The sequence below is a fragment of the Globicephala melas genome, chromosome 19 (assembly GCF_963455315.2).
Source record: "Globicephala melas chromosome 19, mGloMel1.2, whole genome shotgun sequence".
Lineage (NCBI taxonomy): Eukaryota > Metazoa > Chordata > Mammalia > Artiodactyla > Delphinidae > Globicephala > Globicephala melas.
The window spans coordinates 5,480,285-5,496,327 of NC_083332.1; the positions used below are offsets into that span (position 1 = coordinate 5,480,285).

A 16,043-nucleotide genomic window follows, 5' to 3' on the forward strand; every position below is an offset into this window, starting at 1 on the left:
ATTCTTATCCACTGTGCCACCAGGGAAGTCCTGAAATTCATCATTTTAAAATTATCAATAGTTCGTTTCTTTTTTGCTGCTTTAGTATTCATTGTTGGATATTCCAAAATTTAATCATTCACCAGTTGGTGGACCTTTGTATTGTTTCCAGTTTTTTGGATACTGCCAATGGAACTTCTACGAACATTTGTGTGCAAAAAATAAAATGACCTCAAAGAACTGGTTTTCCCACAGTCCTATGCATCTTCATCAGGTCACCAAGAAGTTTTTGCCAGCCATTTACAGGCCTGCTACCCATTTCTAGCCCTGCTCCAGCTCATATTCTCTTCCTCCTCTCACCCCAGCCCTGAGCTAGAACGCTCATTCACCCTGGGGAAACAGATCTTGAGAACACAGCTGTGGCACAGATGCAAAGTTCACCTACTTTCTTCAATTACGTTCAACTCCATAGGACCTTGTAAGTCTCAGAAAGCACCTGATAAAAGTCATATAATGAAAGGTCAAAGCAGGAAGTCAGTTTCATTTTCTCTCACTGGACCGTCATTACCATGCTGGTCCAACCTCTCACCTGAGATACTAGAATTGTCCCTGCTTATATCCTTGACCCATATGATCTCATCTTCATAGAACAGGCAAGGCGATCCTTGTAAAATGCAAATCAATCATGAAATTTTCCTGTTCTCAATTATCTAATGACTACATTACAGGATTGAATAAATATTAGATGGCCAAGATTAGGTGTTTAAAAATATTATGTTGGAGTAAATTTACCCGATAATCCAAGGGTTTGTGATGGAAATGTAGGACAGCTACTGCATAGCAAATTTCCATTTCTTGTTCTTTAAGCAGGACTCAAGATTTTTTAGCAGGATATGTTTAATAGATCAAGGGAAAGACTCTGGATAAGAAGAGGGGATAAGAGCTCCGCTCATAAGAGTAAGAAGGAATGAAAAAGATAAGGAAAATCACATGTCTAATTGAACAGGTCATAGAGGGGATGGAATCTTTTTTTTGGGGGGGATGGAATCTTTGAAGTGATGGTAACTCTCAAAGGTGATAGGCCTGTGAACAAATAAATACAAGGTTTCTTCTCGAGTACATCCCAAGGGGATCTTACCACTTTTCATCTCCTATACTTTGTCCAATGTACAATGAAACTGACCTTCGGGATGAAACCATTTCCACAATCTACATATAGAGGGTTTCTCTCCAGTCTGAGTTTTCTGAGGTAAAATGATACGTGATTCAATGAGGAAGGCTTGGCCACATTTAGCATATACGTAAGGTTTCTCTCCTGTATGGATTTTCTGGTGTTCGGTGAGCCTGGACTTTGTGGTATGTGCTTTCTCACGTATGCTGCATCCATGGGGGTCTCTCTCCCAGGTGAATTCTCTGATGTTTAATGAGCCGAGACTTCCTGATGAAGGATTTCCCATATTCACTGCATACATGGGATTTCTCAACTCTGCGATCTCTCTGATGCTTAATGAACAGAGCCTTAGTGCTGCTGAGTTTTCCAATTTCAGGCAGTTTTAGTATGAATTTGCTCATCCTTTATAAAGAGAGGATTTCCCATCTCTGTTACACCCCACAGGGTTCTTTATTTCATAGCTTCTGTTCTGATTTTACTACATTTAAATTTGCAGAATTTCCATGATTTTGTCTTAAAGGAAAATGCTTTTGGGCTGGATGAACAGTATTTTCAAAGGCATGATGTTCGTGGCATTGTTCCATCCGCTTTAGGCATCATTGGTTATGCAAGTGTTCCTGCAGTTGATCATCAACTTGCTTGACTTGTAGAAAAGATGAGAACGTGAATGCTTAGGTGTGGATCAAATCTTTAGTGTTGGTTGCATGATCTCAGTACAAAAGAATCTTTAATAATGTTCCTTATAATACTATGATAAGCTATAATGTAAAAGAATATGAAAAAGAATGCATATATATGTATAACTGAATCACTTTGCTGTACAGCAGAAATTAACACAACATTGTAAATCAACTATATTTCAATAAAATAAAAAAAATGTTCCTTGTTTCTTAGACATTGGGAAAACCACAATACACAAAAATCAAGTCGCAAAAGCAGAAAGTGTACAAACAAGGTAAGGTAATTCACAACGAATAAATATAGATCTGGCTGCTTTCTAAATACTGCCTTGCAAAATGTGCAAAGGTACTAAAAAAAAACAAGAAAGTCACTGTTAGAAGAGAAAATAGAGGCGGTAGGAAAACCTGATCCAAAATTACAAGGGCTGGGACTTCCCTGTTGGTCCAGTAATTAAGACACTGCGCTCCCAATGCAGGGGGCCAAGGTTGGATCCCTGGTCAGGGAACTACATCCTGTATGCCGTAACTAAGAGCCCGCATACTGCAACTAAAAGATTGCGCACTTGGCAATGAAGATCCCATGTGCCACAACTAAGATCCGGCACAGCCAAATAAATAAATATTTTAAAATAAAAAATTATAGGGGCTGCTTTCTTTCATTCAGTAAATCCTTATTAAATGCCTATTATGTACTGGCCATAGTGCTGGTGTTGGGGACACACGAACATATTCTTTCTTCTCACCTGTGTTGACATCCTGGTTAGCAAAAATGAAATAATAATAAATAAATAATAAATGGATGGACCTATAGATTATCATATTAAGTGAAGCAAGTCAGAGGCAGATATCATATCACTTATATGAGGAATCTAAAAAAATGATACAAATGAACTTATTTACAAAACACAAATAGACTCACAGACATAGAAAACAAACTTATGGTTACCAAAGGGAAAAGCCAGGGGAGGGATAAATTAGAAGTTTCAGGTTAACATATACACACTACTATATATAAAATAAACAACAAGGACCTACCGTACAGCACAGAGAATTATACTCAGCATCTTGTAATAACCTATAATGGAAAAGAACCTGAAAAAAATATATATATATATATATAACTGAATCACTTTGCTGAACACTTGAAAGTAACACAACACTGTAAATTAACTATACTTCCATAAATAAATTAATTTAAAAAACAATCAAGCAAAGAAAAAAAGGAAGAAGCTACAAACTCTGAGAAGTGGTCTGAAGGAGCAAAGGTGATGGAGAGAGGTGCAGGAAATGAGGATATATGATAGAGTGAGACACGGCTTCCTGATGAGTTCAAATTGTGGGAGAGAGAATAAAGAAAACAGAACCTCTGGAGAATTCCAGACTGGGGCAAAGAGAAGTCTTAGTCCATTCGAGCTGCTATAAAAAATACCATAGATTGGGTGGCTTATAAAGGACAGAAATTTACTTCTCATGGTTTCAGAGGCTAAGAAGTCCATGATCAAGACGCTAGTAGATTTGGTGCCTGGTGAGGGCCTGCTTCCTCATAGACAGAGCCTTCTAGCCCCCACCTCACATGGGATAAGGGACAAGAGCTCTCTCTGGGTCCTCATGACCTAATCACCTCTCAAAGATCCCATCTCCTAATACCATCACCTTGTGGTTAGGGTTTCAACACATGATTGGGGGGACCCCAACATTTAATCTATAGCAAGAAGCTAAGAAACCATATAAACACACAGAGATCAGGTTATGATGTGGGTAAAGCATTTAACGTGGGGTTAAATGTCAGGAAGGGAAATCACTATTTCCCAACGAAGCAGGAAGATGCACTAGTTAGAAGACTGCTGAATTCAAAGATCATTTTTCTTTTTTTAAAAAAATAAATTTATTTATTTTTGGCTGCAGTGGGTCTTAATTGCTGTGTGCAGGCTTTCTCTAGTTGCGGCGAGCAAGGGTTACTCTTCATTGCGGTGCACAGGCCTTTCATTGTGGTGCCTTCTCTTGTTGCTGAGCACGGGTTCTAGGTGCACGGGCTTCAGTAGTTGTGGCCGTGGGCTCAGCAGTTGTGGCACATGGGCTTAGTTGCTTTGTGGCATGTGGGATCTTCCTGGACCAGGGCTCGAACCCGTGTCCCCTGCACTGGCAGGAGGATTCTTAACCACTGCGCCACCAGGGAGGTCCCTTCAAAGATCTTTGGAGTAAGAGCAGGAAGGTAGAATCTTGTAGCAAGGCAGGTGGAAGAAATAGGCAGAGATGCTGTGACAGAGGACAAGAAAGGAGAAGATGTAAGAAACCTAAGAAGAAAAGTAGGTAAACAACAAAGAAAATCAAGATGTATGTAAAATAAACAGGGACCACTGGGATCAGATCTTAGAGGAAGAAATGGGGGTCTATTTCCCTTTAAACACCTGTGAAGAAAAAGCTCTCATATGGGAAGATAGATACAAGATGCAGTTGTTTAGACATCCTCAAACACTCTCACAGCCATGGGACTTTCTCTTACTGACTAGAATATGACTTCCCTGGCCACCCACCTTGTTGGTTATCAGCTACACACCTGAACAGGTTCAACTGCGGTTTTCATCTTCTATTGGCCACGGTTCTTCCCCTCGTTCCAACTTGGAGGATGCATCTGGTCTGCAGGCTTGACACCCTGTCCACGGGAAATGACAGAAGACTTAGACACATCAAATTGGGCTGGGATGTCAAGATGGGAGAAAGCTACCTTTGAGGGAAGTTTTCACATCTGCAAATGAGAGGCTTTTCTCTCAAGAGAGGGAACATTATACACTTGTCTGGAGCAGAGAAGGATCTGAGAATCTACTCCTTGAGAGCATTGTAGATACTGAAGCATTAAGCAGCTGAGAAAAATGGCCACTGACTGAAGATTCTCTGAGGGACACAGGAGACACGTCCTCACCCACAAGACACCAGGTTGCTATGGTTCTTCAGCATCACATCTGGGTACGGGTCCTTCTGATTGGGGTCCAGGAGCTGCCACTCCTCCCACGTGAACTTCATAGCCATGTCGTCATATGTCGGGGATTCCTGTCACAACACGGTCCCGTTTAATATAAAGTGTTTCTCTTCTATTGATGTAAGGAAGAAGGCATGTAAAGGAAGTTATTCTGTTATTTTCACCAAATAGGCTGCATTAATACAAGTAGTTTTTTAAAAACACACCTTGTAGTAGAAGGAAAACACTATTGGGATATTCTGCAATTATACATTCATAATTCTATTTATTCAACAAATGAGAAATTTGTATTATGCGTAGCCATTATATCCTCTTGCTAACCAAGAACTATATATTCATAACTCTACATATATGTACTTATTTGCCAAACATTATACACATATGGGTGATATCAAGATTAATAAAACATATTATTACATTCATCAAGGGCCTTCCCTGACTTGGTGGATCAGAATTCACCATGTAGAGACAAGAGATGCCAGAATTACAAGAGATGACATGTTTAATAAATGTGTTTAAAATGTTATAAAGAATAAAGTATTTTAGGGAATTCCCTGGCGGTCCAGTGGTTAGAACGCTGCGTTCTCACTGCAGAGGGCCCAGGTTCTATCCTTGGTTGGGGAACTAAGATCCTGCAAGTTGCACAGCACAGCCAAAAAAAAAAAAAAAAAAAAAGTCTACAGAACAGGAAACTATAGGGGGCCTTAAGCCCTACACACATAAATGCTTTTAAACCTCATTTTCTTCATTTATAAAATAGAGATTAAAATGATCCTTCCCTTGAAAAATAAGAATTAAATAAGAAACCTCTAAACCCCATAGAAATGTTGACTGCATATTCATTCAAAAGTATTTATGGAGCATCCACTGTGTGCCAAGCACTATTCTTGGCCCAGAGACACAACAGTTAATAATAAAGTTAAAATCCTTTTTTTTTTAAATGTGAACCATTATTAAAGTCTTCCTTGAACTTGTTATAATATTGCTTCTGTTCTTTTATGTTTTGGTTTTTCGGCCCCTAGGCATGTGGGATCTTAGCTCCCTGACCAGGGATTGAACTTGTACCCCTGCATTGGAAGGTGAAGTCTTAACCACTGGACCGCCAGGGAAGTCCCAATAATAAAGTCAAAATCCTTGGAAAAAAAAAAAAAGAACAGGAAAATATAAAGAGAAAATTGGTCAGATTTGAGAAAAAAAGTAAAGAAACATACGCCTGTGGCATGTGTCCACACGAGTTAAAAGCTTATGTATAGGCCTTGAAGGGATAATTAGTGAGCTAGAAATTACCCAAAAGGCAGCACAGAGCTACTGCAGTTAGGGACAATATTCCATAAGACCACAATGATTTGCAAGAGGGGCTCAGAACTCACTGAAAGCTGTTCTGCTGAAAGTGAGGGTTCATTACAGTTAAGGGATACAGATTAACATCAGCCAAGGGAAGAGGCTTGAAGGGCAGAGCCCAGGGAAATTGCAAACATGGAACTTCCAGCTGCCCTCCCACAATGGAGTCATGGGCAGTGTGACTTTTTTTTCCCCCTTTACTGATTTTTTAATTGAAGTATAGTTGATTTACAATGTTGTCATAGTTTCAGGTGTACAGCAAAGTGATTCAGTTATACATTCATATACATATATTTATATATATATTCTTTTTCAGATTCTTTTCCCTTATAGCTTATTACAAAATATTAAGTATAGTTCCCTGTGCTTTACCATAGGCCCTTGTTGGGTTATTTATTTTATATATAGTAGTGAGCATTACTTTCTTGGCATAAATGTGTGACAGCAGGCAGGGAGTACCACCAACCAGGGGAGCTCCCTGAGCCCCGATGTCCAGAGGCTTAACTGGGGCTGGGTCACATCAGCCTGGTAGGACACCCACGTGCTTGACTTCAGTCTCCAGTCCCTGCAGAGGTCCACTGACACCATGGGATCCACAGCCTCCACCTTAAATCACATTGTGGGTGTGGCTTTTCCTTTTTCCCTTGCTGATTTTAGTCTCTATCCTTTCTATAATAAATGTAACCTGGAGGATAACAAGATTTCTGAGTTCTGTGAGTTCTTCTAGCAAATTATCAAACCTGAGGGGGGTCTTGGGGAACCCCCAAACAAAAGGGAACTTCCTCGTTTGATAAACATATATATATATATATAAAATTAAATATATTATTAAAAATATATTGCCTTTACTTTTTAAAAAAAGACCCACTTGACTCATGGATACATTTTATAGATAAATGACTATATATATATATATAATTTAAATGAATAATTGATTATTAACTCAATCTCTAGTCCCGCTCCCTTCCCCATAGTATAAGGGATGGGGTGGAGAGTTCCACGCTTCTAATCATGATTTGGCCTTTCTTGTGACCAGCCCCATTCAGGAGCCTACCCAGGGTCACTTTATTAGAACAAAAGACACTCTTATCACCCAGGAAATTCCAAGGGATTTAACAGCTCTGTGTCAGATGCTCCTATCACCCCCATCACTCAGGAAATTACAAGGATTTCATGACCTCTGTGTCAGGAACCAGAGGCAGTGACCAAATATATATATTTCTCATTAAGGCTTTGGGATTAAATATCTCGCTCAGGAACATACTCTATGTGTTAGAACTACAATCTGCACCCAGGTCTGCCTTTCTCCAAGCACATGACCTTAACAATGGTTGTATTCCCTTACCAGATACCCTCAGAATAAAACTTACCTCTCCTTGTTACTTCCTTAAAGGAGTTTACTACCCAGAGCTCCCTTGGAGGATGGCCACGTAGTCACAGACGCAAAACCTGAACTTCTGAAATCATCCCTTAAAACACTGTGGTACATGAAACCACTTTCTTCCACAAAGATAGAAACACACACAAATTGGTTCAGCCACTGTGGAAAACAGTATGGAGATTTCTCAAAAAACTAAAAACAGCAGGGAGAGAGGAAGGAATAAATTAGGAGTTTGGGATTAACAGATACACACTACTACATATAAAACAGAAAAACAACAAGGACGTACTGTATAGCACAGGGAACTATATTCAATATCTTGTAATAACCTATAATGGAAAAGTTCCTATATGGAACTGAATCACTTTGCTGTACATCTGAAACTAACACAACATTGTAAATCAACTATACTTCAATTAAAAAAAAAAGAAACTAATAATAGAACTACCATATGACACAGCAATTTCATTCCTGGGTATACATCTAAAAAATGAACTCACTAATTCAAAAGGATATATGTATCCCTATGTTCACAGCAGCATTATTTATAATAGCCAAGATATGGAAGGAAACTAAGTGTCCATCAACAGATGAATGGATAAAGAAGATCTGGTGTATATATATATATGATAGAATACTACTCAACCATAAAAAAGAATGAAAATTTGCCATTTGCAAAAACATGGATGGACTTTGAGGGTGTTATGCTAAGTGAAATAAGTCAGAGAAAGACAAATACTGTATATCACTTATATGTGGAATCTAAGAAATAAAACTAGCGAATATAACAAAAAAGCAGCAGATTCACAGATACAGAGACTAAACTAGTGGTTACCAGTGGGGAGAGGGAAGTGGGGAGGGGCAAGATAGGGGTAGGAGATTAAGAGGTACAAACTACTACGTATAAAATAAATAAGCTACAAGGATATATTGTATAACACAGGGAATAGAGCCAATATTTTATAATAACAATAAATGGAGTTGACCTTTAAAAATTGTGAATCACTATGTTGCACATTTGAAACTTACATAATACTGTTCATCAAATATATCTCAATTTTAAAAACTTTTTTAAAGATAGAAACACACAAACCTCAGGCTCCATGATTGCCCCAAGAGCAGCAGATCTGAGGCTAGCACTTCCACAGCTTTCTACAGCCCAAACCCTGGAGCCTGGGTGAAAGATTTCTGGGGTAAGTCACCAACTTCCTGGATCATCTTGATCTCATCTTCCACCAAACGTGGCCACAAATTATTCTCTGATGATGAGCTTCTGTGACTTTCCTGCATCCTCCAAGCTCACAAGGCCCCTCACCTCCCATCCTGTATCTCAAATATCAGGACTTGAGGTTGAGGCCCCAGGACCTTCATATCTGACTCTTTGCAACACCATTAAAGGAAAATGTGCACAGCCCAAATGCAGTGCTACTCAGGGGCAGAAATGAGTGAATGAAGCTTCTTAGAGGCATCCAGGGTATATTCCTTCAAAAGTCAACTCTTCCAATGAGCATCCATCGTCCTCCACTGAGGAAGGAACAGCTGAAGAGCTTCTACTTCATTTTTCAGCCTAAAGCACTTTCCATAAACGGAAACTCTCCTCTTGCCTATAGTGGCTATTTCTTATCTTTGTCCCCAAGGGAGCAACTACTTTTACAGAAAATACATGTGTTTTATAGTGTCTGTGTATGTATATATGTATTTCCCTAAAGAGGGACTCACTTGAAGGACTGAAGATAAAGTAACATTCATTGTCTGTCCCAGTGGCCCAGGGATCCAAATCTCCAGCTTCTCAACACAGACACACATGGGCCTCCCCAGATACTGACCATATGACCCTTTGTTAACTGTCAAACCTGGAAAAGACACTACCATTTACTGACGATGAGACAGATCCATCAGTTAGCCCAATATAAACTTGAATGGCATTCACTGACAAATACCACTGTTACGGGCTTAACTGTGTTCCCCCCAAATCCATATGTTAAAGTCATAACCTCCAGTACCTCAGAATGTGACTATATTCGAAGATAAGGTCTTCAAAGAGGTAATTAAGTTTAAGTGAAGTTATTACAGTGGGTCCTAATCCAATATAACTGGTATAATGTGAAGACATGGGGAGAAGATGGCCATCTACAAGCCGAGGAGAGACCTTGGAAGAAATCAACCCTGCTGACACTGTGATCTCAGACTTCCAGCCTCCAGAACTGCGAGAAAAAAAATGTCTGTGGTACTTTATTATGACAGCCCCAGCCAACTAACACAACCACCACCGACCCCAGTTCTCCATCACTGAGACACACAAGGTAGAGCAACCCACTAAGCCTCCAAACCCTGATATTGGAACTCTCATTTGACAGACACGTACAACTGCGTACAGTAGGTGGTTACCTGTACTAAGGGGAAAGGAATTAGCCTTCAAACGTATACAAATGTTTGCCTAAAATACACAAAGATGGAGCATTGGAGAGTGCTAAATAAATGATACGGTGACTGTTTGGCAAACAGCACACTTAATAACTGTTAGCTATAGTTTTTATGAATGCGAGGGGTAGAGGAGTAGAGGATAGACGCTGGTATGGCTTTCTTAAAGAGGGCGACCAGGAATTCCCTATCCCATTAACGTTTTCATTTACCTGGAATGCCAACCTCTGAAAGGTGAGTTCAGCACCTGGTCCTCAGGGCAGGCTTGGGCAGCCCATTCGGGAACCCAGACAGACGATTTCACTGGGAAAGACGCCGTGACTGCCATGATAGGACGTGCAATTCACAAGAAGTGGAAGGGAGCTGCACTCCGAGTTGAAGAAGAATCCATTTCTGATGCTTTACTGAGGAGCATCTGTCCTGAATCCATCCTGTGAAAAGGCCACTACTTTGCATGTTTTGTTCACCAGCATATCCTGTGTCTACAACAGTGCCAATGCTCAGAAATATATTTGTTGTAGTGAGTTACTCACACACCTAGAGTTTGGAAATTCAATTATGGGACAGACACTCCATGGCAAATTTCCACTTTTTTTTTTCTTCCTTGTAAGTAGGACTGTTTTTAAGCTGTATACATCATTATTGGATCAAGGGAAAGAACCCTAGGACTAGAAATAGAGGACAAGGGCCCCAGTCCCAGGAGAGAATGAATGATGAGGCTAAATCACGTCTCAATTCATTGAGCTACAGAGGAGCTTAGATCTTTGAAATGGCGGCAACTCTAAAAGGTGATAAGCCTGTGGACAAATGTAAGGTTTGTTCTCCAAAACAGTCAAAGGGATCTCACCATCACCTGTCTCATGTACCAACCTCCATTTTAATTAATTTTATTTTTTGGCTGTGCCACATGGCTTGTGGGACTTAGTTCCCCGACCAGGGGTCAAACCTGGGCCACCACAGTTGAAACTGCCAATTCCTAAACACTGGGACCGCCAGGGAACTCCCCAGTCCTCCATTTTTAGTGACGTTATTTTCTTCCATTAATTGGGCTTATTCTGTGGATCCTAGTCCTTCTTTGATCTGCCCTTTTTATAGTCTGACAGGAGCCTCTATTCAAGAAACAAATGTTTCTTGGAATAATAGTGAGCCTGAGAATTGCTTGCCAGTAGCTCCTTTCCTTCAGTGACAAAAATAAATTTGATTAGTTAGTCCATGAGGTCATTCATTCGCCTTCATTCATTTTTCAAATCTACGTATAATTCATTTCCTATTTTGCTATGTGCTGGGGAATATACAATTATCTATATACTGTCAAGGAATTTATAGTCTAGGTGGATGTGAAAAATTTTTAAAAGTATCCATACCTTTTTCTATGTAAAATTAAGTAAATCCTTTCCTTTTCCCCCTCTGATATGTCCCTTAAACAGGAAATTATCAGGATACTTTGTTCCTTATACTATATGTCCTTTTCAACAAATGTAGGTGTACACATCCTTTGATTATCTTTGCCAGAGGGTAAAATTGCTATAGACATGAAACCTAGCTTTAAAAAAATTTCCAGCTCAAAGGCGGCAAGGACTTTCTGTTAAGTTCATCACTGACATCATTCTGTTAAGTTCATCATCTATAGCCCTAGGACAGGACCAGGTCAAGGAAACAGTTGTTAAAGTTTTTCTGAGTGGTGTGTGTACAGGATGGGAACTATCTTCTACGGCAAGAGCTTGGCTAATAGGTTATTCATGAATTTTGACCTTTGTTCTTCCAGGTGAGATTTATAAAGTTAAGCATATCCAAACATGCTATGTTACATTATCAGATTAAATGTATTCAGTTTCCTTCTGAAGGACTTTTGGTAGACTGAAATAACAAACTGAATAAATTTAGAACTGAAGAAATCCAAGAGTTAACCATATAATAATCCTGGGTGGGAAAAGAAGACCCATGTCCCCCAAACGAGGGGGGTGAACTGCATTATAACTTTAATCAATTATGTGCAACACAGACACCCTCCTTTGATTTAAAGCATTACTGACGTATCAATTAGGCATTTGATTCAAGGTATACTGTCCTAAAATGTACACTATGTATATAATCTTATATATGATTATGTTAGGATTGTGACAGAAATCTCTAAAAGATTCACTTTCACAGGGCTTATTTGCTTCATGAATTTTCTGATATTTTGCCAAAGACATTCCATAGTTGGTGTGTTCAGAGTTTTATTTCTATATGATTTCCCCTGCAACCAATGAGGCAGAATGTACCACTGACGACCCTGCCACAGTTACTGCCTTCAGAGGTCCAACAATTTCTCTCCTGTGTAAACTCTCTGATACCAACTGAAGTCTTATTTCTGGGGAAGGATTTTTCCATGGTCATTACATTTCTACCAACTATGTCCTCACTGACAGTATGTGACTTATGAAGCCCTGATAGGGTCTATCTTTCCACAAAAGGCTTTCCCAGTCTCTGTGTTTATACTGTTTGTCTCAGTATACACTCGCCAGCCACAGGATGATCTAAAAGGTTTTATTCAAGGGTTTTCCACCTTCACTGTATCACAGTTTATTTCTGTGTGTTTTCTGTGATGTAAAATATGACATAATTGATCACTGAAGGTGCTACCACACTCACTGCATTCATTAGGTTTTTCTTCTGTGCAAATGCTATTATCTGCTGACACTGCACCTGTGGCACCTGGCTGTCCCACAAGGGCTACTACATTCCTATCTGCTAGGAACCCATCACTGTGGAATGGAGTCTCAGCTGCCACAGAAGGTGTGTGCACGCTCACCACATTAACAGGGTTTTTCCCCTGTACAATATCACTCGAACGTGATGAGCTGGGACTCTCTGAGAAAGAATTTTCCAACTTGACTGAACCTCCACGTTTCTCTCTTGCATGCAGCATCCCTTTGTGGTACACGAGGCATGACAAGTGGGAGAAGGCTTTCCCACAGTCAGTGCATCCATAGGGTCTCTCTCCTGTATGAGTTCTCCGATGTCTATTGAGGCACGACTTATCCCTGAAGGCTTTCCCACAGTCACTGCATGCGTAGGGTTTCTCTCCTGTGTGAATTCTCTGATGGTTAATGAGGCCAGACTTGTGTGAACACGATTTTCCACATTCGGTACATACAAAGGGAGTCTTTCCAGTGTGAAATCTCTGATGTGAGATGAGGCATGTTTTCTGGCTGAAGCCTTTCCCACATTCAGTGCATACATAGGGTTTCTCTCCAGTGTGAGTTCGTTGATGTATGAGGAGATTGCCCTTCTGGATGAAGCCTTTTCCACATTCATGGCACATATAGGGTTTCTCTCCAGTGTGAGTTCGCCGATGTACAATGAGATTGCCCTTCTGAATGAAGCCTTTTCCACAATCACTGCATATATATGATTTCTCTCCTGTATGAGTTTTCTGGTGTGCATTAAGCTGTGATTTCCAGCGGAAGGCTTTGTCACATTCAGTGCATTCATATGGTTTTTCTCCCGTATGAGTTCTCTGATGTTCAATGAGCCGGGACTTCCTGGAGAATGCTTTGTCGCATAGACTGCACCCATGAGGTTTCTCTCCTGTATGAACTCTCTGATGATTAATGAGCCGAGACTTCTTGATGAAGCCTTTTCCACATTCCTCGCATACGTAGGGTTTTTCTCCTGTATGAGTTTTCTGATGAATAAGCAGCCGTGATTTCTTGGGGAAGGCTTTGTCACATTCAGTGCATGTATACCGTTTCTCTCCTATATGGGTTTTCTGGTGTTCAGTGAGCCTGGACTTTCTGGAGAAGGCTTTCCCACATATACTGCATCCATGAGGTTTTTCTCCTGTGTGCACTCTCTGATGATCGATGAGGCGGGACTTCTTGATGAAAGCTTTCCCACATTCAGTGCATAAGTGGGGTTTATTTATCTTCTGAGTTCCTAGTTGTTTAATGAACTGTGAATTTGTGTTCATAGAACTTCCGCATTCAGTAAATTTCATTTCACTGTGAAATTGCTCATGCTTTGCATGGAGGAAGGATTCTCCATCTCCAAGAGGGTTCTTTACTCCATAGCTTCTGTTCTGGTTGACTAAACTTAAATTTGATTTCAGTGTTTTCCCATGAAAGTCCAACATATCATGATTTTGCCTTAAAGGAAAGTTACTTTTGCTCTGATGAACAATGTTTCCAAGTGCATTATGTTCGTGACATTGTTCCATTCTTTTTGGACATCTTTGATTTTGCAAGTCCTCCTGCAGAAGACAGTCATCTTTCCTCATTTCTAGGAAAGAAGAGAAGAATGAATCTTCCCATAGCTTGGTATAGAGTGAAACTACTTAACAAACGCCTTTGTGTAGGCTGGCCCTTTATGGACAACACTATGACTTCAGTTTAAAGAAACTCCAAGGCTTCCCTGGTGGCGCAGTGGTTAAGAATCTGCCTGCCAATGCAGGGGACACAGGTTCGAGCACTGGTCCGGGAAGATCCCACATACCGCGGAGCAACTAAGCCCGTGTGCCACAACTACTGATCCTGCACTCTAGAGCCTGTAAGCCACAACTACTGAGCCTGTGCTCTAGAGCCCGTGAGCCACAACTACTGAACCCATGTGCCACAACTACTGAGCCTGCGCTCTAGAGCCCATGCTCCACAACAAGAGAAGCCACTGCAAGGAGAAGCCCGCGCACCCCAACGAAGAGTATCCCCTGCTCATCACAACTAGAGAAAGCCCGTGTGAAGCAACAAAGACCCAGTGCAGCCAGAAATAAATAAATAAAATAAATTAATTTAAAAAAATAGAAAAGCATTAAAAAAATATATCTAAAGAAACTCCAAGTAGAAAAGGGAACGCTCCTACACCATTGGTGGGAATGTAAATTGGTGCAGCCACCCTGGAAAACAGTATGGAGGCTCCTTAAAATAGAGTTGCCATATGATCCAGCAATCCCACTCCCAGGCATATATCCAGACAAAACTATAATTCAAAAAGATATATGCACTCTGTGTTCATAGCAGCACTGCTCAGAATAGCCAAGACATGGAAACAACCTAAATGTCCATTGACAGATGAATGAATAAACAAGATGTGGTACATGTATACAATGGAATACTACTCAGCCATAAAAAAGAATGAAATAATGCTATTTGCAGCAACATGGATGGACCCAGAGGTTATCATACTAAGTGAAGTAAGTCAGAAAGAGAAAGATAAATACCATATGATATAACTTACATGTGGAATCTAAAATATGACACAAATGAACTTATCTATGAAACAGAAACAGACTCACAGACATAGAGAACAGACTTGTGGTTGCCAAAAGGGAGGTGAGTGGCGGAGGGATGGATTGGGAGTTTGGGATTAACTGATGCAAACTATTATATATAGGATGGATAAACAACAAGGTCCTATTGTATAGCACAGGAAAGTATATTCAATATGCTGTTATAAACCATAATAGAAAACAATATGAAAAAGAACGTGTGTGTGTGTATATATATATATATATATATATATATATATATATATATCTGAATCACTTTGCTGTACAGCAGAAATTAACACAACAGTATAAATCAACTATACTTCAACTAAAAAAAAAAAAGAAACTCCAATATATGTTTGTTATCACTTGGACAAGGGTAAAATACAATAATGTAAACAAAGAAAATAAAAGGTAAAAACAGGGCATAAACGAGGTTAGAGCATTCAAAATGAGCAAATAGAGATTTGGCTGCTTTGTAATTGTAACCTTATAAATTATGCTGATAGTAAAATAAAATCAAGTTATTATGAGTACTAGACCACAGAAGACAGAGGGATATTTTTTTCCAAATGCTGTGGGACACATTCATACATGCATAAATCCTTAAATGCAAGGAATCAAGTATTATTCCTAATTATGTGACCTAGGCCACTGGATATGTGAGTAGTGGTTTTTAATGAGATGGGGACTATTATTGAGGTTCACAATGTGGGGAAATCAAGTGTGCATTTCAAAGCATATCAACCTCCAGGTGGGTTTTGGATATCCAAAACAGACATGAAGAATTCAATTGGCTATGAAGATCCTGAGAAAGGTCTTAACCATGTGGGAAAGGAGATGACAAT

At 39.8% G+C, this 16,043-nt stretch overlaps 1 protein-coding gene across 15 annotated transcripts in view; it reads right to left on the minus strand.

The window, feature by feature from the left end:
* Nucleotides 1–1,583: 1,583 nt before the first annotated feature.
* Nucleotides 1,584–16,043, minus strand: part of LOC115847694 (zinc finger protein 613) — a 70,574-nt gene continuing 56,114 nt past the window's right edge. For 8 of the 15 annotated variants that reach the window (XM_060289163.2, XM_060289158.2, XM_060289160.2 and 5 more), the window contains 5 exons: nucleotides 10,163–14,213; nucleotides 7,519–8,702; nucleotides 4,751–4,919; nucleotides 4,388–4,483; nucleotides 1,584–4,086 (listed from right to left, as the gene is read on the minus strand). In XM_060289163.2, coding sequence (XP_060145146.1) covers nucleotides 12,484–14,213 — 1,730 coding nt within the window. In that variant the 3' untranslated portion in view covers nucleotides 1,584–4,086; nucleotides 4,388–4,483; nucleotides 4,751–4,919; nucleotides 7,519–8,702; nucleotides 10,163–12,483. The remainder of the gene's footprint in view (nucleotides 4,087–4,387; nucleotides 4,484–4,750; nucleotides 4,920–7,518; nucleotides 8,703–10,162; nucleotides 14,214–16,043) is intronic. The other 7 variants (XM_070044256.1, XM_060289156.2, XM_060289154.2 and 4 more) reach the window with 7 other exon arrangements.